This window comes from Eulemur rufifrons, chromosome 8 (assembly GCF_041146395.1).
Source record: "Eulemur rufifrons isolate Redbay chromosome 8, OSU_ERuf_1, whole genome shotgun sequence".
Classification (NCBI taxonomy): domain Eukaryota; kingdom Metazoa; phylum Chordata; class Mammalia; order Primates; family Lemuridae; genus Eulemur; species Eulemur rufifrons.
The window spans coordinates 122,432,615-122,458,081 of NC_090990.1; the positions used below are offsets into that span (position 1 = coordinate 122,432,615).

Sequence of the window (25,467 nt, forward strand, 5' to 3'; positions counted from 1 at the left end):
CCCCCATGCCCTGTCCCCGTGCCCTGTCCCCGTGCCCTGTCCCCCCCCCGTGCCCTGTCCCCGTGCCCTGCCCCCGTGCCCTGCCCCCGTGCCCTGTCCCCCCCGTGCCCTGTCCCCCCCCGTGCCCTGTCCCCGTGCCCTCCCCCCGTGCCCTGTCCCCCCTCCGTGCCCTGTCCCCCCCCGTGCCCTGTCCCCGTGCCCTGTCCCCCCCCCGTGCCCTGTCCCCCGTGTCATGTCCTTCGTGCCCTGCCAGCCCCCGTGCCCTGCCCCCCGTGCCCTGTCCCCTCCCCCCCCCCCCCCCCCGTGCCCTGTCCCCATGCCCTGTCCCCGTGCCCTGCCCCCGGGGCGCTTCCAGCTCAGACTCAGGAGCGGGACCAGGCAGTCGCCCAGTGTGGGGGAGGTGAGGAGCTGGGTCTGTCTCCGGCATCTTGCCGCACACCGGGGCAGATCTTTCTGAAGTGCACGTGTATTTCTCTTCAACATCTGAGACATAAAGCTTTTAGTCGTATTTCTTCTTGTCAGACTTTTGGGGGGGATTAGGGAGGGAGAGTTGAAGACACAGGAATGATGGCAGCAGCCCGCTCTGGGTTGAGCCCCAGAGACAAGAATGCCCAGAAACCCACTTGTCCTTGTCATTTATTCATTCATTAAACCCTTATAAGCACCTACTGCACGCTGGCTAGCTAGGGATTGAAGAGTCAAAGAAGAATAAAATATATCCTGGGCCTTGTGGAGTTAGTTTTCAATTTTTAAGGGGGACAGACCTGTCATCGAATAATTAGTGAAAAATGTGCCAAGAACTAGAGTGTCTGAAAAGTCAGAAATGTTACCATTAACTTATTTTTTAAACAGAATTTAAGCTACATTTTCAAATAATAGGCTCAATATGTTTTTCTTCAACCTTCTCATACCTTTTCAGGAAGTACCTCTAAATTTAAAGCAATGAGTCCAATTGTTAATGTAAGAAAAAGTGCAAGAAATACATTACAAAGTGTCCAGAAAACCTGGAAACGCAGAGAAAGTGGTGTATTTCTTGTGCCTTTTTAAGAGATTAACAACTGGAACCATTTCTTTACATTTAGAGTTACTTCACTTGAAAAGGTATCTGAAGGTTGAAGAACAATATGTCGAATATATTATTTGAAAATGTAACTAACATTCTATTTAACAATAAATTTTACTCCATGATTCTTGACTTTTAGATCACCCAGTAGAATAGAAACAGGTGTCCGTTTAAGGGAAATGAGTTCTGTCTGAAAGTACCACAGAAGTTTTCTCAAAGAAAGTAACATTTGAGGCCGGGCGCGGTGGCTCACGCCTGTAATCCTAGCACTCTGGGAGGCCGAGGTGGGCGGATCGTTTGAGCTCAGGAGTTCGAGACCAGCCTGAGCAAGAGCGAGACCCCATCTCTACTAAAAATAGAAAGAAATTATATGGACAGCTAAAAATATATATAGAAAAAAAATTAGCCGGGCATGGTGGTGCATGCCTGTAGTCCCAGCTACTCGGGAGGCTGAGACAGGAGGATCGCTTGAGCTCAGGAGTTTGAGGTTGCTGTGAGCTAGGTTGACGCCACGGCACTCACTCTAGCCTGGGCAACAGAGTGAGACTCTGTCTCAAAAAAAAAAAAAAAAAAAAAAAAAAAAGAAAGTAACATTTGAGGCCAGGAGAGGTGGCTCACGCCTGTAATCCTAGCACTCTGGGAGGCCGAGGCAGGAGGATTGTTTGAGCTCAGGAGTTCGAGACCAGCCTGAGCAAGAGCAAGAGCCCGTCTCTACTAAAAATAGAAAGAAATTATCTGGACAGCTAAAATATATATAGCAAAAAAAATAGCTGGGCATGGTGGCGCATGCTTGTAGTCCCAGCTACTCGGGAGGCTAAGGCCGGAGGATTGCTTGAGCCCAGGAGTTTGAGGTTGCTGTGAGCTAGGCTGACGCCACAGCACTCTACCCCGGGCACCAGAGTGAGACTCTGTCTCAAAAAAAGAAAAAAGAAAGAAAGAAAAAGAAAGTAACATTTGAGCTAAGCCTTGGAAGATAAGTAAAAGTTTGTCAAACTGAAAAACTTAATGGTAGGATGAGCTAAGCACAGTCTTATTCTAAGCAGTAGCCTGGCCCAGCCACAAAGCTGGCAGCCCCTTCAGATGAACTTCAGGCCTGTTCTTTGTCCAGGCATTAGTAGGATGCTGTGCTGGGGGCCACTCCTGTGCCAGCAGGGCCCATGCCTGAGTCAAAAACAGGGCAAGGGGCCTGCTCGCAGCCTGAGGCCTGACCCGTGAGAAAAGGCCCTGCCAGCTTTCTTCCCTCGGGAGTGCTGCACCATCCCAATCCCGCTCACTCAAGCCCACATCAGGGCCAGCCACGTGGGGACAACAGGGAAGGCAAGGGGCATGTTTGGGAATATGCCACTTTGTCATGGCTGCTCATTAGGAAGTCAAAAGCAGTTTTTCTCCTGATGACTATCTTAACACTGGATCCCTGAGCAGGGCACAGCTGGAAGGAACCATAGAAATTATGATATTAACTCCTTTATTTGGAGGCAAAGACACCAGGGGTGAAGTAACTTCCCCAAGGTCGCACACTTTGAGTAATAGCATTGGCCTACGCTCCCATAAAAATGGTCTCTCAGGTCTCTTCCAACTCATAGTTTCTTTGTAATGTAAGGAGCCAAATTCATTCGTTTTATGGCATTAATGACCATTAATCAATCAGTCAATCTCTCAATCATCCAGGCAACTACGTAATTCCTGAGTCCCGGTGATGCCTAAAACTGGCCTTCCTACAGTGGCAGAGACACAAGAACTAGGAACCCTGGTGTTTGCCCTGGAGCAACCTGCAATCTAGATGAGTAGGAAAGAATGCTTTTGACACAATGAGAGTAACAAATATTCATTGCACTTAAAAACAATGAACGCGGCTGGGCGCGGTGGCTCATGCCTGTAATCCTAGCACTCTGGGAGGCCGAGGCAGGTGGATCGCTCAAGGTCAGGAGTTCGAGACCAGCCTGAGCAAGAGCGAGACCCCGTCTCTACTAAAAATAGAAAGAAATTATATGGACAACTAAAATATATATAGAAAAAATTAGCCGGGCATGGTGGCGCATGCCTGTAGTCCCAGCTACTTGGGAGGCTGAGGCAGTAGGATCGCTTAAGCCCAGGAGTTCGAGGTTGCTGTGAGCTAGACTGATGCCATGGCACTCACTCTAGCCCGGGCAACAAAGTGAGACTCTGTCTCAAAAAAAAAAAAAAAACAACGCAATTGGTGTTGGCAGTGGGCTGGAGCCCTGGGAAAAGGAAGCCTTAGGGGAAGGTGAAAGCTGAGAAAGTCTTGGAAAGGATTAGCAGAAAGGGAGAGGGCAGTATCTGGATGGGGAACTTGGGCAATATTTAGGAAAGCTCAAAAGGTTTGTCACAAACAGACAAGAGTGTGCTCCCTCCTAATCGCACAGGCTCACTGGCTTCAATCTCAGCCGTGCTCTCCTTTCAGGCTTGGGAGATGATTTGGCTCTTCCTCCACGCGGGATAAATCAGTGAAGGATAGACGAGCCAAGATTCCAGCTCCACTGGCTGCAACATTTCTTTGTTCTTTTCTCTTTTGCTGGTCATTCTGATCTGTTTGGGAATTGGACTTGTTCTCTGTGGCCAACTAACCCTGCCAGGGGTACCAAGCATGCCGTGGAGTCCCACACCCCCATCCCATCTCCACCCAGCCCTGAGCAAACCACTCAGAGTCCCCAAATTGCCCAGAGCAGCTTGTGGCGCAGTACCAGGAGCAAAAGCACGGCCGAGGTCGTGCTGAGGCAGCATGAGACCCCCACCCCAGCTTCTGCCCCTAAGCAGGCTCATACCTCGCACTGCTTTCAGAATCCTCCCAGACACAGCAGGTGCCAGGTCTCCCAGGCCAGGCACCAGCACCCACCAAGCTGGTCCTGAGAATGACTGGATGTGAAGAAAGCAGGGCTAGAAAGAGAAAAAGAAATTCCAGGACTGTTCTCATATTAGTATGTTTTAAACAAAGTAGGTCTTCAGGTAGCCATGTTGGCTAAGGCATGATGTCCACATGAGATTACACAGTAACCTGACAAAATTGGGGGAATGAACACAAGATGGCCCTGTAACATCAAAGTTATGGCTCACCCAGGTGTTTATCTGACAAAAGAGACAGAGTGTGTGCTGCCAGCCCCTGCTCTGTGTCTACAACAGAGCTTTGGGGCTGCCCTCCCTCAGGAGCAGCCTGTTTGCAAACGCTCAGGTGCCGCTGGACACATTCAGAGACTCTTCCAGATCCATGCAACCCAGAAGATATGGTCCCCAAAGAGTAGTGTGCATGAGAACATGGGGGGACGTGCTGAAAGGCAGATTCCTGGGACAGCCGTCAGAGACTGATTCAGCTGCTCTGGGGTGACTGAAACACTGCTAAGCACTTGGAGTCTGCCAGAAGCCAAGAGGAGTAAAGAAACCCCTCTTCACCCTCCAACTACCTTCTTCTGTCTCAACCACCTTTTTCTGTCTTTCTAAAATTTGCAAAATTCTCTGTATCTGTAGTTTTCCTAAGTACCTTGTGACGCAACCTCATTAGCTCAAGTCAGAGAAAACCATAAGAAGTTAGCAGTTACTGTGGCCTTGGCCAGTCCCCTCCCCAACCTGGTGGCCCTTCACTCCCGCAGTTGGGTGGGAGACAACACAGCCCCAGGCACAGGCAGAGCCAGCGTGGATTCCTGGAACTCCGCACAGAAATGGCCTCTGCGTAGGGGGGAGATGGAATTCGGAGCTCCCCCCTTGCCGGAGATGTGCGCCAGGAAAGCCCTGACGCTTCTGCCTGCAGAGCTCTGAAACGAAAGCAGCTGTTGATTCTGAGAGTGGCGGGTTTGACGACATTTGGAGTCCCCCTGCGTGAGCACAGAGAGACCCCTCGTGCTTCCTCCCGGCTCTCTGAAGCGGGAGGAGTGCCGGGCCCGGGGAGGCCCAGCCGTGCCGGGCTTGCGTCTTTCTGGGGCCCTCGCCGCTGTGCCACTGACGGTAAACGTGCGTGCTGCCGCACGGTGCGCGGTGCTGGCCGTGCCGGGCGCGCCAGAACGCGGCCTGATCCTGTCGCTGTCCCCACCCCAGGCAGGCCCCAGGGACTGGCCGTCTCCCTGCCTCTCAGGGGCGGCCCTTGAGGCTGAGAAACAGCCCCTCGCCCCGGCACCCCGAGCCCGGCCGCAGATCCACGCCGCCCCTGAGCGCCCCCAGCCCCGGGCCGGCTTCTCAGCGCGGGGGCTGGAGGCGGGTGCGGTTCGGGGGAAGGGACCGCAAGTGGGGGCGGTCGCCAGAGTGTGTGAGCAGCTCCGAGGGCAGATCTCCGGCGATAACCCAGGCCGGGATGGCAGCGCTCGACAGGAAACCTCGAGCGAGGAGGCAGCAAGTGGGCCGGAGGGGCGGGGCGGCTGCTCGCGGTAACCGCACGAGCCGTGGCGGGACCGCGCGACAGCGCGTGGGGAGCCCGCCGGGCCGCGCGGGGCGCAAGGGCCAGGAGGCTCGTTCCGGGCCCAGGTCTCTCCTCCCTCTGGGCGAGGCCTGCCCTTCCCGAACTCGGTTCGTGCCTCTGGGGCTGCGGTCCGGCGCGCCGGGGCTTTGGGCGTGGCTGGCAAGAACACCCGCACGGAGCCCGCGGGAGCGCCGGCGCGGGACCCGACCTTGGACGTGGGGACCGCAGGGGGCTAAGCTCGAGCGCCGCTTCGGAGACAGGCGGGTCTCTTTAAAATCGGAGGGAATTGTTTACTCTGTCTCCTACGGTATCGGTGTCGGTTTTCAAATCAAAATGCCATTTCCTCTCCCAGCTTCCGGAAGCTTGGGGCAGCAGGAGGCTGCTCCACCGGGGGTGCCCCCGTGCCTGGTGCCCAGAGGACAGCAGGGCGGCTCCAGAGGGAGCCTGAGGGCGAGGGCTGCAGAACAGCCCCCTGTGGACCCCGTTGGGTTGTCCAGGCAGCCTCGTCTCCCTAGGCGCGGAAACCTGCCGGGCCTCTGGGCCTCCAACTCCCAGCTTGGGGTGGGGACCGGCTGCTGCCACTCGCCAGCGACAGCGGCAGCCCAGCGTGTGCGCCCGAACCAAAAGCATCATTCCTGCAGCACTGCATAATAATAACAACAATAATGATCATGCTATTTGCAGCAGTAATAGCTTTTGTATTCATACATACATGTAATCTTATGCCCCAAATACCATTACTGTGAAATTTTCCGTATAGCTGAGTTATATTCCGCACCCCAGCAGGTGTCACCAGAAAGGTACCCAGCCACAGCCCAGTTGAAGGTGCTTGGCTGGGTGGGCCAGCTTCTGTCCCTCCTCCTGCTGCCCCGCCAGGAACTTTGCTGCACACACTTCTTTGAATTAAGGATTCACGCTATTTGTTTTTGTTTTGGTTGTTTTAATATTATGAATGTAATATACTCTCATAGTTAGAGTTTCAAACAGCACAAAAAGATGCAAAGTGGAAAATAAGTAAAATTCTCTCAACCTCTCCCTCCCCTGGGTCCTCTGCAGAAGTAACCACTGTGGATAACTTGTGTGTGTGTGTGTGTGTGTGTGTGTTTGTAGCAGTCCAGATATACATATATTTTTAAAATTTTTAAAAATCGTGGTAAAAAGACATAACAAATGTTACCATTTTCACCGTTTTTAAGTGTAATTCAATGGTATGAAGTACATTCCTGATGTCATGCCACCATCACCACTATCCATTTCTAGAACTTTTTCGTCATTCCAAACAGAAACTCCATCCAGATACATTTTTATGTGTGTGTAGGTATACAGGCCCAGCGTGGTGGCTCACACATGTAATCCTAGCACTTTGGGAGGCTGAGGCAGGAGGATCGCTTGAGACCAGGAGTTCTAGAGCAGCCCGAACAGCATAGCAAGACCTCATCGCTGTAAAAAATAGAAAAATTAGCTGGGTGTAGTGGCACACATTTGTAGTTCTAGCTTCTGAGGAGGCTGAGGCAGGTGGATCACTTGAGCACAGGAGTCTGAGGCTGCAGTGAACTGTGAATGCACCACTGTAGTCCAGCCTGGCTGACAGAGCAAGACCCTGTCTCAAAAAAAGAAAAAAGAATACATATATGTATCCTACATAATTTTTTTTCATACACAAACATTATACATGCCATTCTACAGCTTGCCTTTTTTCCCCTAGTGCTGGGACTAACAGGTGCGTGCCACCATGACACCTAGATAATTTTTTAAATTTTTTTGTAGAGATGGGGGTCTTATTATGTTACCCAGGCTGATCTTGAGCGTCTGGCCTCAAGAGATCCTCCAACCTCAGCCTCCCAAAGTGCTCGGATTACAGGCGTGAGCCACTGTGCCTGGCCTTGCCTTTTTTTTTTTAAGCCTAATTATCTTATAGATCTTTCCATAGTAGCACATACAGTGTGTGTGTGTGTTTTTTTTAACTGCTATATGTGAATATACCAAAATTTATCAGGCTCCCAGTTGGTGAATGTTTACATTATTTTCAGGTTTTGTTTGTTTGTTTTTGGCTTCTGTAGATAACGACATAATGAACATTTTTGTACATGTCTCTGTGTCCTGTGAGAGTTTATCTGTAGAATAAATTAAATTCTCAGGGAAATGGCAAAATCCTGCCTGGAATTTTGACATAAGGGGATTTGATCTAAAGTAGATTTCTTTCAAATGGTGCTGATGTTCAAGAACAAAATGTGAGGGCTGTGTGCTGTGTGGGAAGGAACAAAGGCCTAGCAAGGCCTGGCCTCTCCTCTGGGCTCTGCCACGTGGGCCGTCTGACTGCAGGAGAGTCACTTCACCTCTCTGACCTTCAGTCTCTTTATCTGCAATGTGGAGCAAATCAGATCTGCCCAGCTCACCTCATGCAATTGTTGTTAGGATCAAATGAAACAAAAAATGTAAAAGGGTTTTGTAAACAAAGCATGGAGCAAATGTTTGGTGTGATGATGATTGTGATAGCATCAGTCCCTGCAGTCAGCCAGGGAAAACCACGTGTCCAAGCTGGCATCAAGAGGTAAGAATGTGTCTCTCTATCTCTGTGTATGTATATCTATGTGTGCATGTATTTATCATACATATATATTGCTCTTTCTGTATGTATATGCACACATGCATACGTATATGTATATAGTATTCTATGTATGTGTATATATGCATATGTACACAAATGTGTGTGTGTGTGTCTCATACTATGTGCCTTGCACATGGCAAGTACTCTCTGCTGACCCAAGAGACTTGTCCTTGGGGGGCTGCTGGGGGCATGAGTGGAAGGAACTGAAATAAGAAACCTCCTCACCAAGGGAGGTCACTTGTGGGTCCTTGTCTTGCTCCCAGAGTGTGGCTGCAGGTATTGTCCCCTCCCTTGTGTTTCCCTAACAAGCTGTGTCCCTGTCTCGTGCCCACCTCCCTGCTCAGCTGCAAGACTATATCTGTGTCTTTCACCTCCACCCTCACTGTCTAGCACAATGCCTGGAACTTTCTCCTAATAATAGTGGTCACCACGTGCTTTGAGCAGCTACTATGTGTCAGGCACTCGGCCATGTGCTAGCTTACATGTTATATGCCTCCTCCTCACAAGTACTGGAAAGTTAGGAATGATGGTGGCTATTTTCAGAGAAGGAGATTTTCCAGGGCTTCCATGACAGAGTACTACAGACTGGGGGGCCTAAACATCAGAGATCAGTTTTCTCACGGTTCTGGAGGCTAGCAGTCTGAGACTAAGGTGTCTGCAGGGTGGGTTCTCCAGAGGCTCCTGTCCTTGGCTTGGAGATGGCCTGTGTCTGCCCATCACCTTCCCTCTGTACTTGTCAACGTCCCAATCTCCTCTTCTTAGAAGGACACCAGTCATATTGGATTAGGGCCCTTCCTAATGACCTTACTTTTAACTTAATTACCTCTTTAACGACCTCATCTCCAAATACAGTCACATTCTGAGGTACTGGGGGTGAGGGCTTCAACATAAGAATTTTAGGAGGACACAATTCAGCCCATAACAAAGCTTATGAGTGATCAATATGTGTTAATGAATGGTGCAAGAACAAAAGAATGAATGGATTGACCCGCCTTAAGTAGAAATGGAACCACTTCCTGGGTGGCAACCGTCGCTCGGTTTCTGGGGCACGGGCAGGGAGCGATGGAGATCACTACGTTCGGGGAAGCACGGGGCAGGTGGCGGCCTCACAGCACAGTCCGGGTTTTGGGCCCGTCCTGCCGCTGGCCAGGGCATCTCCAGCTGGCCCAGGGGACCGAGGCAACCGTGAACCTCGCCTTGTTCCAATTGGCTTTAATTTTTTCTTTGCAATTTTATTAACACTTTTGAAATTTAAAAAATAGCATGTACTTGTAAAAAGAGAAAACACTGCAATTGCTCCCCGTCTCATTCAGAGTGAAAGCCACTGGCCAAGGAGGTTCTGCCTGATGCCCCACGCTCTCGTCGCCCTCCAGCCTGATCTCCTAGCACTGCCCCTCACTCATGCCACCCTGGCCACACCCACCTCCTTGCTGTTCAGATGCGCCAGGTGTGGGTCCACCACAGGGCCTTGGCACTGCTGGTCCTCGGCCAGGAGGGCCCTTCCTCGCCATAGCCTCCCAGTGGAGACTTGCCCAAACCACCAGGAAAAACAGGATCCATCTCCTTGGCATTTTACACTTTCATCTCCTTGACCAGTAGTGAGATGGAGTGTCTTTTTATATGTTTATAAGCAATTTGTTTTCCTCCTCTGAGAATTGCCTAGTTATATCTTTTGCTGATTTCTCTCTTGGAGTGTTAATCTTAGCTTTCATTTTTCAAAGATTATTGATTGAATTCTAAATCTGTAAAAAGCCTTAGAAATGAGGCTGTTCATCACAGAACTATTTACAATGGTGAAGAATTGGAAACGAATGACCATCCATGGGGAATGGTTAAATAGTGAAAGGATTATTAGGCAACCACTAAAAATGATATTCAATAAAACCATGAAGTAACATGAAATATGAACATATGAAATAACTAACATGAAATGTTAAATTATAACACTAACTGAAAAACACAAGTTTCGTCAGGGAAAACATTTTGATATAAAATGATTCAATTTATAAATAACAAACACTTTGGAAGGCAATCTGCCATCATATTAATAGTGGCTGTGTTTGAAAGTGGTATTATAAGTGATTTTGATTTTTTTCTACTTTTCTGCGGTTTTATGGTGAGTTGATTTACTCGAAAAGAAAAAGAAAAATGATCACGAAGTATTGCATGAACTATAAAAACTTTAATGGAAATAAAAATATAATGCAAGAAGGGAAACATTTGTCCAAAATCTTGCTACCCCTAAGAAATCACGGTGCCTTTCTTCCCCTTCCCTTGGAACTCTTGTCTGTGGCAATCTATATTTTGTAGGCAATTGTGACCAAATGAAACATGAATATTTGAAATCCAGCACTGAGGAGAGGGATGAGGAGGTTTTGGCAGATGAAAGTGAGCAGCAAGACATCACATGTTGCCAATGAATTAGGTAGAGCTGCTCTGCAGGTCAAGGTGATTAGGGCGTCTCTAGGTAGGTCATCCGTGATGCACGCTGGCCAGTGTGGGTCCTGGCCTCACCTTTGGTAGCAGGCCATTGCCATCTGTTACCCCCCCTAGGACTGTCAGCCCTGTCCCCTCCAAGAAAGAAGGCCGAGTGCAGAGTCTGGACATTACCTGCTGTAAAGGTTCCATCCTCGGAGAAGGAAGGAGTTCACAGCCCTGTGGGGACTCCTCCCCCCAGCCCTGAGGACCAGCAAGTCATCCAAGGGCAGTACCAAGTGGTGATGAAGAGCTGGACAATGGATCCAGACACACCTGGGTTCAACCCTGGCTCCAGCCCTTTGCATGTTATGAGCCTCTCTGCGGCTCAGTTTCCCCAGCTGTGAATTCAGAGTCACCGTGAAGACTGAGTGGAAAAACTCACATGTGGTTCCTGGCCCAGAAGAAATCTTCAGCTAGTGGTTATAACTATTACTCTGTGTGTCTAGCCTGTCTCTTTCCTGCTGCAGTGAAAATTAGTTGCTCAATGAAAGGGAGCAGCCCCCGGAGGGGGAGGTCTGGTGCCCCTGGGGCTGTGGCCATTGGGTTGGCATCACACCCAGCACCCTGCCTGACACAGGCCCCCCCTATAGCTGCTGCCACTGCCTTCCTGAGGACACGTGACTTCCTGTTTTCGAAATTCTTAGCCTGCAGTGTCATTGCCAGTTGTATCTGAGCCTGGGGCAGAGCTGGGCAGCAGCAGGACCCTGGGCTCAAGGTTGGAGGTGCAAAGGGAGGAGAGTCAGGGGACTTGGAAGCTGGCCACTCCCACGTGGATCGTGGGCTACTGTGATTAATATCGATTCCATTGGCCCCTGTGAACTGAGCATTTACCAGTTACCAAACCCATCCCACTTAAGTGTCTCACACCCTGGGAGGTAGCTACGATGGCGCCATGATCACACAGTAACAGGCGCAGGGCCTGGACTCACGTCGCCTACCTTCAGAGGGTTTGTTCTTACCTGCAGTGCTGAAGCGCTTCCTATTAAAGTGGAGACAAGCCGGACGGGGGACTGGGAAGGCCACCCTATATAATTTGGAGGATTTGTGTAATTTGTGCTTCTGAAGGCAGAACTAGGATCGAAATTATTTTTTAAAAGACTGAAAATCAGAGCTCCCCACCAGTGCTTGGTGGGTGGGGAGCTCCCTGTCACCCGAGGTATTCAAGCAGAAGCCAAAGTTACCTGCTAAAGAAGAAATTCCTGCAAAAGGTGGGAAGCTCTCTGGATGAGGGGAATCCCAGGGGCACTGGGATAAGGTGGAGAGAGCAAGGACTTTGCGTCAGATGCACTCAGGAAATTTCTAGCCGTGTGATCTATTGGAGCCTCAATTTCCTTTTCTGCAAAATTGATAATATTTCTGCCCTTAGCGTACAAGTTTGTTCTGAGGATTAAACCAGATGACGAAAGGGTGGAGAGTTTCCTAAACTGTATGCTGAGTGCAACTGTAAGTCACATGGTTGTCCTTTTGTGGAGCGATGAGTTCTCAGACTGTCCACGCACTACTGAGCTCCTACTGGGTGCCGGGCACTTTATACATGTTTGTTATCTGATTTTATCCTCACACACCCCTGAAGGGTGGGTATCCCCTTCCTGAGCTGGGGAACTTGGCCAGGGTCCCTGGCAAGAAGAGGAGGGAGGACCTGTCCACTCCTGCTGCTGCTTGTACCTGCAGAGCCTCTACTGTGGCAAAGGCCACTCAGGACCCGTGGGCTCAGCACGGCCACGGTGCAGGGCCCCTCCCCGCACACTTCACTGCGTCCGCTGTGCACCGCCACCCTGTGAAGTCTGTCGTGTTAAACCCCTTCTGCAGTGCGGGACTGAAGCTGTCCCAGAACACTAAGCCAGTAAGAGGTACATTCCGTATTTGAATCTTCGAGTCTTTCTGACTCGAAAGGTCTATGTTCTTTCCTCTTCTCAAGCGGCCTGTGCTGTGCGAGGGGAGGAGGGGAAACGAGTAAGTGAAACCAACATGCACCATCTGTGCTTTGCAGAGCCCGTTGGTGGGGGGAACTCCAGGACGTGAAACGTTCACAAGCTGCTGTGACCAAGTGTCAAAGGCAGGCAGACAGCAAGGGGCTGTGAGCTCAGAGGTGGGTGAGAACGCCGGGTCCCGCGCCCACAGGTCAGATCACCCAAGGCAGAGAGCTAAGAAAAGCACCTGGAGTCGGGAGACCCAGTAATCCCATCCAGTTTTGTGTCTAACCTGCAGGCGTCCTTTGGTGAAGTTGCTTCCTCTGGTCTCAGTTTATCAACCGATGTATTGGGTCCAATAATAACCCCTTACTTACCTCTCACGGAAATCAAACCTGATCAGGCACAGGAATTTCAAAAGCACAAACTGGGGTTCAAATAAGCGGTATCCTGACTAGTTGGATGTGAGGGCGTCCCGCGGAGGCCGGCTCCTCAGCAGGATTTGCCGGGGGACGAGGCTGGCTGGAGGCAGAGATGGGCACCAGTGTGTTTGCAGCTTCGGGCTGTGGAAGAACCAAGTTGATTAAGACCTAATAATCCTGTTTGCAGAAGCTGACAATCTGGCTCAGAGACAGACGATACAATTCAAATAAATTTCACTGGCAGAACTCAGATTCTATAGGGACGGGTGCCTCCCCCGGGCTGGCCGCTGGGGCCTCGGGACCTTCCTGTTAATGGTCAGTGCCGTGGAACTTCCCACACTCGGGGCTTTTCTGAAGACGGCGAAAGGCTGTATAGAGATAGCTAGGCTCACTCGCACTAACTAGACTCATAACATTTTTAGATGCAACGAACCACACGGCCCGATACTCTGTGATCAGCTCTGGCTGCCCCTGGAGCCTCCTCTGGGCGTCTCCTGTGGTCAGTTCCAGGTATCCTGCTACAAGGCAGGAAGGCGACCGCTTATGTGCACGTACTTAAAGTAAAAACCGTGACAATAGCTAACATAATGGAGCACATATCCGCATGGGGTCCTTCACCCCATAAAAATGATCTTATTTATTCTTCACCCTATAAGAGTTAATCATATTTAATCCTGTCAAACTGTCTGCTGCTCCAGGGAAGCCCCTGTACCCTGTGTGTGACCTTCAGCCCATGAGGGCAGGGACTCAGAAGACCCTACCCAAACATTAGACACTGTCTTTATGGAGGAAATAGAAGCCCTGTCATTTACAAAAACACCTGCCAATGTTATCTCATTTGATTCTCACCACAACCCTAAGGGGGATAGGATTACCCTCCATTTCATAGATGAAGAAACTGCGGCCCAGAGAGGGGGGTTGACGTGTCCAAGACCACACAGCTAGTAAGTGGCAGGGAAGTACTAGAACCCATCTGCACCAATCCGGGGCTCTTCCTGTTCCAGCAGCCCCTGGCACAGAGCAGATGCCCAGTGAACATTTAATCAGTTATGCCATTGAACTGGGTCCTGCGCTGCTGCATGGAGCTTTCTGGGCCTTCCTGGGCCCAGCGGGACTGAGGAGAGGGGAGGCCCTGCCCAGGGAGTGTGCTGGGGTTAACATGCTCTCCTCTGCCCACCCACACACAGCATTCTTGTCATGGGTCATAAAATCATGCTGCTCTTAAAAAGAAAGAAAGAAAACTTGTCCCTGTTACTTATCTCCAGGGAGGCGCCCCAATTCCCCTGCCCCCCGCCGCGCTGACTCTGCACAACACGAAGAAATATTTCTTCTTATTTGTGCTAAATTTACTGCCCAGTAATTTTTCTGTTCTCATTTTCTGCGACAGGCAGCTGAGCGATTGTCTCCCAGCTTTTTATCTGAGTCTCAACGAGCCCCGTAAATCGCCGCTGCCATTTCCTCTCCAGTCCTAAAAGGAAAAATCACCCCCGCTCCGGTGGCCTTCAAGGGGAGGCTGGCTTGTCTCCCAGAGGCCTTTAGACCCTTCCTTGGGTCACCGGGGACTTGCAGCCCTGCCCCAGGGCCAGAGGGCGGGCACAGCTCCCTCACTGGCCACCTCTTCCTCAGTGCTGGAACTCAGCCCTGAAAAACCCCAGGCATCGAATGATTATCCCTGGCGCGCCCTCCACTCCGACGTCCGGGGTGCAGGAAGAGGCGGAAAATGCAAGAGAGGCGGCCATTGGTCTCAAGTGCTCACGGCCAAATGCGGGGGCATCCTGGAGTCCCGCCGAGCTGTGTTTGGAGAGTGCGTGGCGGGATGCGGGCTCTTGCACCTGCACCACCCGCTGAGTTTCCCGTAGGGGCCCAGGTGCTGGGACAGAGTCTGATTTCGGCGGGGGTTGAGGGGAGGGTGCAGCCGGCAAGGGCAGTCCTGGGAGAGGAACCAGCTCAAAGCAGCAGGCGGGGAGGAGAGTACAGGTGTGTTCGCGGAAGAATGGAGTGTAAAGGACAGGAACAGGGGGAACAGAGTGGCAGAAAGGCGTGGCCCTTGCAGGCCGGGGCTGGCAAGGCAGAGCCCTAACGCGGCTGGACGGGTAGCTTGGACTCCCCTCGGGCGGGGGGGGGGGGGGGTCCTCGGTGGCCTCCGAGCAGGGTCTGCGGGAAGTTTACGCAGAGGTCAGCTGCCTGGGGCCAGGAGGGGTCCTGAGTCGGGGCTGGAGTCAAAGGCGGGAGGACAGAGGGATTCAGGGTGGTGCGGGTGGGGACGCAGGGGGCAGCCTTGAATCTCCTGTTTCCGTGGCTTGTGGGGGAGTCCAAGGGAAGGGCTCGGACGCACGGAAGGGTAGACGGGCGGGCCTGGGGGCGGGGGCGGGGGTCGAGACGCTGGCGGGGCTCAGTCCTGGGCCGCCTCGTGCTTTCTGTGCGCTCTCAGCCTGAAGTCCGCGGTGCCTCGCTCTCCGTGTGTTGCTGGCAGGAGGATCTGCCAATGATTACATCTCAGGCAGCGTCCGGCACAGAGTGAACACTGACGAAAGGGAACAGTTTTCACTCTGTTTAACAGAAGAGGCAGCTGAAAGAGGGTAAATAACTTGCCGCAAGTGACACAGCTGGTAAGGCTGTGACAGCACTCAAGCCTACAATGTCCACTGCTCTGCCCTGGCATGGGCCCGCAGGCGGCCACCAGGGGGCGCCCTGGCCTCGGGAGACACTCACGCTGGCCGGGCCGGCCTGGAGCCGCTGCTCTCCCGGTCGCCAGGCAGGGAAGGAGCGAGATGGGTACGACACCCCCGACTCACAGATTGAGTTGCTGCACACCTACCTGGTAGGAAACACAGTCAAGACTAAAATCTGCATCTCCTCGTTCACAGCGCTGTGGTCTTTCAAATAAAAATGCACGTTTTATTTAACTGTAATATTTGCTGTACCTGGTTCCCCAACCCATTTTACGCCAATGCCAGTGCCAACTAAATGTGCATTAACTACAGTTTGACAAATTTTAAAATGGCCGTAGGGGTTAGGGGCCCCTTGGAAATTTGGGGTGGGAGAGGATAAACAGACGGGAACTCTGAGCTGCATTTTGTAGGGTGCATTCGATTTTAACAGCTGGCAGAGCTGCAGGGAGAGAAAAGGAGGGAACATGAAGAGGGAACAGTGCATGCAAAGGCAAGGGGCTAAAAGTCTGGGAGAGGAGACAGATGAGGCTGAAGCCACAGAGCAAGGACTGGTGGGCAGGGAGATGCCAGGCCCAGGAGGGGATGGGACCACTGAAGGTACCTCTGTGCTTTGCCCATGAGACCCTTTGGGGCTGGGGAGGGAAGCCAAGCTCCAGACTCTGCTGCCCAGTGTGGGACAGTGTCTGGCTCTGAGAAAGCAGAGAGTTTGGGGGGAGTTAACCTAAATTCTCACTGTCCTAATTAATAGTTAGATGGTACCACCAAGTCTCTGAGCCCCACCCTTGCCACGCCCCAGAGCCCCGTTCTCTCCCTGCAGGAGGGCATCAGGAACCACACACCCTAGTCCGGGTGGTATCATTCATCCAGACCCGGGCATCTTCCCGAGGCTCCCAGAGTTCCTGGTTCCCACAGGGGCTCACACACAGCTGGGCTCCCATGCCCCCAGAGGCAGAAGCCCTGTGCACAGGGGTCGGGGGGACAGCTTCACCTTCCCACCTCTCCTCCTATCTCCCCAGGCTCTGTGACCCCACCAGGGTCCACGTCTGCCTTGGGGCAGGCTAGGTTTTTCCAGGAGCTAGTCGAGGTGGGAGGGAGGAAGGTCGTGATCAGCCTGAGGTATAGAGATTGGATCTAGTCTCCTTGTCATGATTTCTTTGGCCATCCTGGGGTGATGGGGACATGTTCTTGTCACCCTGGGCCTGGCTAACCAGTTTTGTCTCTTGGTACAGAGGCACAGAGCTTCGGCCTGCTGGACCCCAAACTCTGCTACCTGCTGGATGGAATCCTCTTCATCTATGGTGTCATTATCACTGCTCTGTTCCTGAGAGCAAAGGTGGGTACCACTGGGCTCTGGGAGGAGGATGTTCAGAGCGGCCTTGGTCTTGGAAGGCTTGGGTGGTACCTGGGGCTTAGTATTCATGGGCAAAGCAGGGATCAGGCAAGTATTGGGCAGGCTAAGGAGGCGGTGGGGGTGTGTGTGGGGCTGAGCTAGACAGGGGGAGAGGGAGAGCCTGGTGCTGGGTGTCTCAGTGAGGAGATGTACAAACGTGTGTCATCACAGTGGCAGGGGATACTGCTGGCAAGAAAGGGGCTTACATGCAGGCAGTTAAGAGCAGGGAAGTGGGGGATTTGTGGCCTTTTCCCAGGTCCTGCTGTCCAACTGCTAATGTCGGCCTTTCTCTTGAAACCTCAGTTTCTCCATCTGTAAATGGGAGAGTCGGCCCAGAGCACCGGTTTTCACCTGGTGCCTTGCAGACCCCGCATTTCTTGCAGGTGCTGGGCATGGTGTGGACAGAGGGTGTGGAAGGATTTAGGGGGAGGGGAAGGCTCCAGTTCCTACCATCTCTTGAGCGCCCCCAACCCATTTCTCTTTTGAATTTCAAACTTTGGCACAAGATTTTATTTAAAAAACAGAATCTTACTGACTTTATAAAGTTTAAAAACGTTGCCCCAGATGACTGCCAAGGTTGTTTCCAATATTCTGAATCTGTGAGATCTTGCAGTTGGCTGAGGCGGCGTGAAGGGAACACAGGGAGGATGTGTAACCTTCGGGCAGATGCTCAGGACACCAAGCGCGAGACTGCCCGGGCTCGGGTGTCGCCAAGCAATAGCAGAGGGCTGGCCGAGCGGTGCTCAGAAAGCGCCCTGCCCCAGGGGTCAAGATAGGAGGCAGGACCCTGTGCGGCTGCGGTCCTGGAGAAGCCCCCGGCTCCCGGGAGCCCGGCCGCGATGCCTGAACCTCTGCGCACGCGCGAGGGCGCCTGCCCGGGAGAATCCGCTCCAGCTGGCCCCGGGGCCAGCCTCGTGGATGCTCCTGTCACAGGTGGGAGGAGAAAAGACAGCTGAGCTCGGAACAGGGGCTGCCACGTCCCTGGCCCTTGCAAAGGCTCGGCCCCAGCAGGCAGAGCACGCGCTGTTCGTTGTTAAGGACGGGAGCGGGGCTGTCCCCAGGGTCGCCGCGGGCCCTGCCCGCGCGCTGAGCAGTGACGCGCTGTGCTCTCGTGTGTTCCAGTTCAGCAGGAGCGCTGCGGTCGCCGAGCACCAGCAGGGCCAGAACCAGCTCTATAACGTAAGTCGGCCTTTCCCGAGACCCACGCGGAAGGCAGGGACAGTCCTCTCCCGGAACGTGGGGGGGACACGCCGGCCAGACTCTCAGTCTTGGGTCCGCTCCGCAGCTACCAGCTCTTTGACCCGGCGGCAACTTGTTTAACCTCAGTGTTCGAATCCCTAAAACGGGAATGGCGATGGTACCTGCCTGGTGGGGGCGCCCTGAGGAGCGCACAGGCGCTTCGATGGTCGATGGATGGACCGCGCCCCCCAGCGCCGCGTGCACCACCTGCCGCCGACGGGCCCCAGCCCCCCGCAATCTGCCACGGCGGGAGGGCGGAGAAGGAAGGTCTCAGAATCTCCCCCCGCTCAGCGGAGCGGGAGCGGTTCACACTCCCTGAGCAACGGCACTGTGCACCCTCTCTGCTTGCTTTGCTCTGTTGCTACTTGTCGCGTTAGACTGACCCGCTTACAGTAAGCAAAGCACTTGGAGATCCCGCCCCCCGTTATGGTGACGCGTGTTCTTTGAGGTGTCCTCTGAGATGATGGCATCCAGATGGACCCGTTACCGCCCCCTCCTCAGTCCCTGCCCCTTTTCTGTGAGCCACCACGGAGAGGGACACCAAACCCCCGTCCAGCTGGCCCCGTCCTCCTGAGGTTCCTTTCCTGTGCCTGACATTTTCCTGTCTTTTTTAGGAGCTCAATCTAGGACGAAGAGAGGAGTACGACATTTTGGATAAGAGACGGGGCCAGGACCCTGAAATGGGAGGGAAGCAGGTAGGGACCCCCCTCTCTCTGCCTCGTGTGTGTGTGTGTGTGTGTGTGTTGGGGGCGGATCTTCTCAGCACCCACACACTCTGCAACCAGACTCCGCCCTACGTGTGTGGGCCTGGGGCAAGAGGACAGGTGGAGACCCACTCGCTGCCGCCCTCTCTTCCTGCCTCCTTGGTTCCATACGGGATCTGGAGGGGGCCTCATGCCAGAAAGTGCCCCTCCCCGCCTCATGTCTCAGCTCCACCCACCTCCCCTCAAACTGCTCCTTGGCCACCCTGAGATGCACACTGGTGGCACCATCTGCCCTAGGAGAACAGACCGGGTGAAGAAGGGGCCCAAGACCACTGGGCAGGGAGTTCTGGGTCCTGGGTACCCCTGCAGAGCATGGTCAGGGTATGGGCTCTGGGGCTTTTCCCCCCTATGTTTTCCTCTAGTAGTTTTACAGCTTCAAGACTTATGTTTAGTAGGTGGGCATGGTGGCACACACCTGTAGTCCCAGATACTTGGGTGGCTGAGGCAGGAGAATTGCTTGAGTCCAGGAGTCTGAGGTTGCAGTGAGCTATGATGATGCCACTGTACCCCAGCCAGGGTCTCAAAAACAAAACAAAACAAAAACATACAAACAAAAGACTTATGTATAAGTCTTTATAATCAGTTTTGAGTTGATTTTTGCATATGGTATAAGGGTCCAATTTCATTCTCTTGGATATGTATATCCAGTTGTCCCAACACTATTTATTGAAGAGACTGTCCATTTCCCATCGCATATCCTTGGCACCTTTGTCAGAGATCAACTTACTGTAGGTAGCGAGATCTTTTCTGGGCTCTCTGTTCTGTTCCATTGGTCAATGTGTCTATTTTTATGCCTTTACCATTCTGTTTTAATTACTATCACTTTGTAGTATAGTTTGAAATCAGGTAGTGTGATGCCTCCAGCTTTGTTCTTTCTGCTCATGATTGCCTTGGCTATTTTTTTTTTTTTTTTTTGATGGGTCCAAAATGCTGGAGAAGAAGAGCATTTTTTCTGTTTTTCTATATTTCTATTTTTTTCTATTTTGAGCATTTTTTCTATATCTATGAGAAATGATGTTGGAATTTTGATGGGGATTGTATTGAATCTGTAGATTACTTTGGGTAGTATGGACATTTTAACAATATTAATTCTTGCAATTCATGAACATGGGATATCTTTCCATTTATCTGTATCTTCTTCAATTTCTTTCATTATATAGTTTTTGGTATATAGGTCTTTCACCTCTTTGGCTAAATTTATTCCTAAGTATCTTATTTATTTGTTTATTTTACTGATTTTTGTGTGATTTTGCATGCTGTAACTTTATTGAATTCCTTTATCAGTTCTGACAGTTGTTTTTTTGTTTTGGAATCTTCAGCGATAACCGTGTGTAAGATCATGTTGTCTGTAAACAGGGACAATTTAACTTCTTTCTTTCTGATTTGGATACCTTTATTTCTTTCTTCTGCCCAATTGCTCTGTCTAGGACCTCTGGTACAACAGTAAACAGAGTTGGGGAGAGGGGCATCCTTGTCTTGTTTCAGATTTTAGAAGAAAAGCTTTCAACTGTTCCCTGTTGAGTATGCTATTAGCCGTGGATTTGTCATCTATGGCCCTTATTGTGTTGAAGTATCAATACATTCTTTCTATACTTAATATGTTGAGAATTTTTATGAAAGGATGTTGAATTTTGTCAAGTGCTTTTTCTGCATCTAGTGAAATGATTTTTGTCATTCACTGTGTTAAGGTGGTATATCACATTTATTGATCTGTGTATGTGGAACCATCCTTGCACCCAGAGGTAAGTCTCACTTGATCATGGTGAATGATCCTTTTAATGTGTCATTGAACTGGGTTTGTTAGGATCCTCTCAAGAGCAGGGCTCAGGACAAAGGCCAGGGCTGCCTTGGTTTAAGGGCAGTACTGGCTGATGCTGCTAGTGGCCCTCAATGTTTCTGGTCACACATGTCCCTCCGCCCTCGTCCAGGCCCTCTGAGCCCTGTGCATGTAACCAGGTATGGGCCATGTAGCGCTGCGGCCGAGGGCAGCCTGGCAAGGCTGGGAGTACCGGCAGGAGAGAGGCAGGGGCAGGGCCTGGGGCGAGGGTAGGAGCAGGATGGGGCTCGCTGCACTCCCATGGCCTGGATTCACCTTTCTTTGCCCTTAACTTCTTCCCCTTTGTCTTTCCTAGCAGAGGAAGAGGAATCCTCAGGAAGGCCTGTACAATGTGAGTAGAGGCGCTTTCACATTTTACTTTGGAAAGTCAGAGGCAAGGGCTGACGGAGGGCTCTGGGTGAAGGCATTTCTCTACACTCAGTCATCTTTGTCCAGACCTGTCCTTCCCTGGGTCAAGTAATGTCTTACCTGCTTGCTGCCTGCAGTAGCACCTGCTTCTAGAAAGGTCCCTTAGCTGAAAAGTGACAGGTTATTGCCCATTCTCTTGCTTTCCCTCCCTTCCCCCTAAGCCTGCTGCCAGAGTTCCTAGGTTGGCAGCCTGGGGTGTAGGGGACACGGCGAGGTCAAGCTGGCAGGCCCCTCGGAGGGCCCCCTGGTCCCGAGTGCGGAAGGTTCTCCTGAGTGTCACCTCTGATTGAAAGGTCAACCTCACCACGCTGGGTGTGAACCTGGCTGTTGTTTCTGATCTGGGTCTGCCACGAAGGAGCCCCGTGCAGGTGGTGGCCTGCTATAAAAGGAGCCACCTCCCCGACCTTCCTGGGCAGAGGAGGGTTGATTCCAGCCCCTGGTGTTGGCTGTGTGAAGGGACACCTGCTCACATAAATGACTCTGGGGCTCCAGGTGAGCCCGTGTGTTGTCCAATACCGAGTCTTTTTCTAGGATGCCACATCCTATCTCTGTGAGCCTCACCTGAGCTTCTCAGCTCGGTGCAGAGGGCTGGCAGCTTAGAGGAGATTCCAAGGGGCTGAGGACGAGGCGGGTGGGCTGGAGCTGGTTGTGGGCAGAGAAGTTTGTGTGAATTAGGTTTGGAGCCTTGATTGTGGGAGCCTCCTGCCAACTTGGGGATCGATGGGCTCCCTTTCGCGGGGGGACCCACTGTCTTCTGCGTTAGTTCGTAAAGTCAGAGTCTCGTGCCCTCTTCTTCCCCAGGCGCTGCAGAAAGACAAGATGGCAGAGGCCTACAGTGAGATTAGGGTGAAAGGCGAGGTGAGTGTGGCTCTTTCTTTATTCCCAAGGGAGTTCCGCGTGGTCTTCCAGACACCCTGCCGCAGCCCTTCTTTCCCACCCACTCTTCATCCCACCGGCAACGCCAGCGTGGTGGCCGCCAGAGGCGGGGGTGAAGCCAGCTCTCGCCTGCTTGGACAGCACACTAGAAACTAAGGAAGGGCCAGTCGAGATTCCCTGATCGCCTGAGCTTTGCACAAGCAGGTCATGTTTAAGAAGTATTGAGGGCTGAATGTGTGTTCAGTGCCCAGGACTGCAGGTCTCAGGGCAAAATGAAATGGGGAGCCCCTGGTTCACAAATGATTAAGAATCTCAAAATAGAGCAAAACAGTGAACGTTTCTAAGCAAGGGCTCTGTGTGGTTTTATTTAATTCCCACAATAACCGGATGAGAAACATGTGCCCTTTAAGACAAAAGGAAGTTAAGTAACTCACCCAAGGTCACGTAGCTAATAAGTAGGGGAGCCAGGATTCGAACCGACTCTATGTCGGAGCTCGTAACTGCTCGTCACGGCTCGTTGGCATTCCCAGTGGGCGTCGGTGACTAGCCAAGAATTGTCAGAGCTGAAGGGAAGCCCATTTATTCCAAGCAGGGAAACGACATGGCCAGATCTCAGGGGTCCCAGACCCTGGCATCTGACGTCTGTGATGATCTGAACAGGGATGAGCAAAACCTGGCCGGTCAGAGCCCGGCCTCCCAGAGGCGAAGGTCTGACTGCGGCCCGAAGACCCTTCCTTCCGGGGGTAGGGGTGCTGCTGGGAGAGATCCCCTCGGACTTTCTGGGGACTCTTAGGCAGAAATGCCACTGCTGACTGCCTGACTTTCTAATCCTGTTCTCGTTTCACTCCTGAAGAACCAGCGGCGAAGAGGCAAGGCGCACGATGTCCTGTACCAGGTAGGAGCCACTGTGTCCCTCTGGTGGGGACGTGGGGGCCCCCTCTGACAGGGGCAAGATCGAGGCTTCCAGTTTTTGTTTGCTGGTGGCACCAGCTCTTGCCAACAGCTGGGCAGGGCAAGCCCAGGGCACCCGTTCAGGCCGGTGGTGGCTCCACCGCCAGTAACCCCCCAGAGCAGGGCTGGGACTCGGCCACTCCAGCAATCTGCCTGGCTCCAGCCGGGGGGCTGTGGCAGACGGAGCGGCAGCTGCCCGGGGGTGTGCGGTCTCCCCAAAGGTGCACACGCACGCGAAGGACACACACAAGCGATTCCTGCCCCTTCGCCCACCGCTCCGGCCCCGGCAGCAACCCGGCTCTGCCCGGTATCCTTAGTAAGATGAGAGGATGGGTGGGAAGATTGAAGAAAAAAGAAAAATGACAACTTCAGAAAGAAAATGTGATTGCAGTCGGGTGCCTAGGTTATGCAAATCAGTGCAAATAATTATGCAAACGAAGCACAGTCAACCTACTTCTGCAAAACATGATCCCCGTGGTTCTCCTCTCCTCTTGGCTCCCGAGCTGCTCACAGCTCGCTCTTCTAACCCCAGAGTGTCAGGGTGCAGAGCTTGGCTGAGCTCAGAGTGGTGTCAGAAGGGCCCCAGAAACGTGCCTGTGTGTGGCTGCTGTTGATCTATCCCCGTCCTGGCCCCCGGACCAGGGAGGGAGGTGTCCCAGCGAGGTTGGGGCCAGCCTTGCCTGCCTGTGCCCTGACAAAGAACGTACTGGAATAGCTGGGCCTCGGGAGGAGCGGGGCACAGAGGAGGGCTGAGGCCAAGGAGCCCCCGCTCACTCCCTGTGCCAAGTCCAGGCTTCTTGTAGGCCTAGGTACCAGGGACAGCAGATTCTCTGGGGTGGGCCTGGCCCTTCCCCCTGATTCCAGCTCTGTATTTGAGGTGGGAGACCCTCCTTCCTCCCTGGTCTGACAGGAAGTTGGCTGGACCCAAGTGCTGTAGGGCACCGCACTTGGGAAGCTGGGAAGAGGGGTGAGAATTTAGCTGGAAAGGAGGTGTCACAAGGCCACTCCCGGCAGGGCGCAGACCTACGTCCCCTGCAGTCCTCTCACCCAGGGCTCCCGCCGGTGGGGTGGGAGGTTCTTCCTGGAGCCGGGTGGGAGGTCAGACTCTGCGTTGCCCCTGCCCAGCAGCCTCCTGACCTCCTCTTCTGATTTGCTTCCAACAGGGGCTCAGCACGGCCACCAAGGACACCTATGACGCCCTCCACATGCAGGCCCTGCCCCCTCGCTAACAGCGGATTTCACCACTCCCAGGCCAGACCTGCAGACGCCCAGATTATGAGACCCAGGATAAAGCATTTACAACCCACTTCTCTCGTATTTCTCGGCCACCCAAGTATTCCTCTTTGTGACTAGGATGCTTTGGTCATATCTGATCCCACACCATCACACCCAGAATCTTGTCCCTGGACTCTCTAGGGGAGTGTGCACCCCAGGGTGACAGCCCTGGTGTTGGGCCTTCTGGTTTGCTGGTGACCAGGGGCAGACCCCTCTCCCGGCGGCTCCGTGCTGTCCCTGGGGTAGGGGGGCCGGCACAGTCCCTCTCACAGCTGTGTTTTGTAAAGTCCCCAGAAAAACCCCAGTCGCTAGCACACGTCCTGATAGTCTGTGTCGCTCGGTCAGTATTTCAGTGGCTTTGCTCCTGCTGTAAATTTGGTTTCTGTCGTCAGCCTTCCCCTCCTTTCAAGGTCACTTGTGACTGGGCTGTGCTGCGCCTGCCTGGGAGAGGGCTGGGCGCCGCGGGGACGTCAGTGGGGAAGGTATGGGGCAGGGAGAGGTAACGAGGGTCAGCCGGCCTCCTTCCCACACTCACACGTGTGTGCCGGGCTCTGGAAGATGAACACCACGGTCCCTGAGCTGTGCACTAACTGGCATAAAAACAGTGTCATCACACAGCATGCACAGAGCGCGGGGAGCAGGAGAAGGAAGGAAGCCCACCGCGTTCTTCCCAGGCTCCGGGCTCGCCTCCGCCGGCAGGGCATGAACGAGAAACCCATCATCGCCAAGGCCTCCAAGGAAGACCCAGCCCCACGGGCCCTGTCGGGACCCCAGAGGACAGGGCACGACGGGAAAAACCTCAGTCCACCTAACTAGAGCCTTGCTGTGTAACTAAAGGGCGCACGACCGCGGAAGCAAAACCCTCTCTGCTCTGCTTGGTTTTAATTTATACTGGCTTGCTAAAGCCTTACTGTTTTGCATAATAAAGGCTTCAGCGAAAAGGCTGCTTTAAGCTTTATTTCAGCAGTCAAGCCCGTACTGACAGTTTAGTCATCAGGATATCGGCAGGTTGCCCCTGGAGGAGGGGGCTGCAGGGCCGCTGGATTCGGGGGGAGAACAGGACGGCTCCTCGAGACGGGCAGGTGAGCGCAGGTGCGCCCGGCGCGCAGATGCTGCCGTGGGAGGCGGCGCCGTGCAAGGTGAGCGCAGCAGCCAGGCCGGGTGGCTGCGCC

At 52.9% G+C, this 25,467-nt stretch overlaps 1 protein-coding gene across 1 annotated transcript in view; it reads left to right on the plus strand.

Annotated features, from left to right (window-relative positions):
* The window catches only part of CD247 (CD247 molecule), a 77,321-nt gene extending 52,162 nt beyond the window's left edge, over window positions 1–25,159 (plus strand). The window contains exons 2-8 of the mRNA XM_069479104.1: window positions 16,785–16,888; window positions 18,068–18,124; window positions 18,799–18,879; window positions 21,081–21,116; window positions 21,995–22,051; window positions 22,923–22,964; window positions 24,184–25,159. Coding sequence (XP_069335205.1) covers window positions 16,785–16,888; window positions 18,068–18,124; window positions 18,799–18,879; window positions 21,081–21,116; window positions 21,995–22,051; window positions 22,923–22,964; window positions 24,184–24,249 — 443 coding nt within the window. The 3' untranslated portion in view covers window positions 24,250–25,159. The remainder of the gene's footprint in view (window positions 1–16,784; window positions 16,889–18,067; window positions 18,125–18,798; window positions 18,880–21,080; window positions 21,117–21,994; window positions 22,052–22,922; window positions 22,965–24,183) is intronic.
* Window positions 25,160–25,467: the final 308 nt, after the last annotated feature.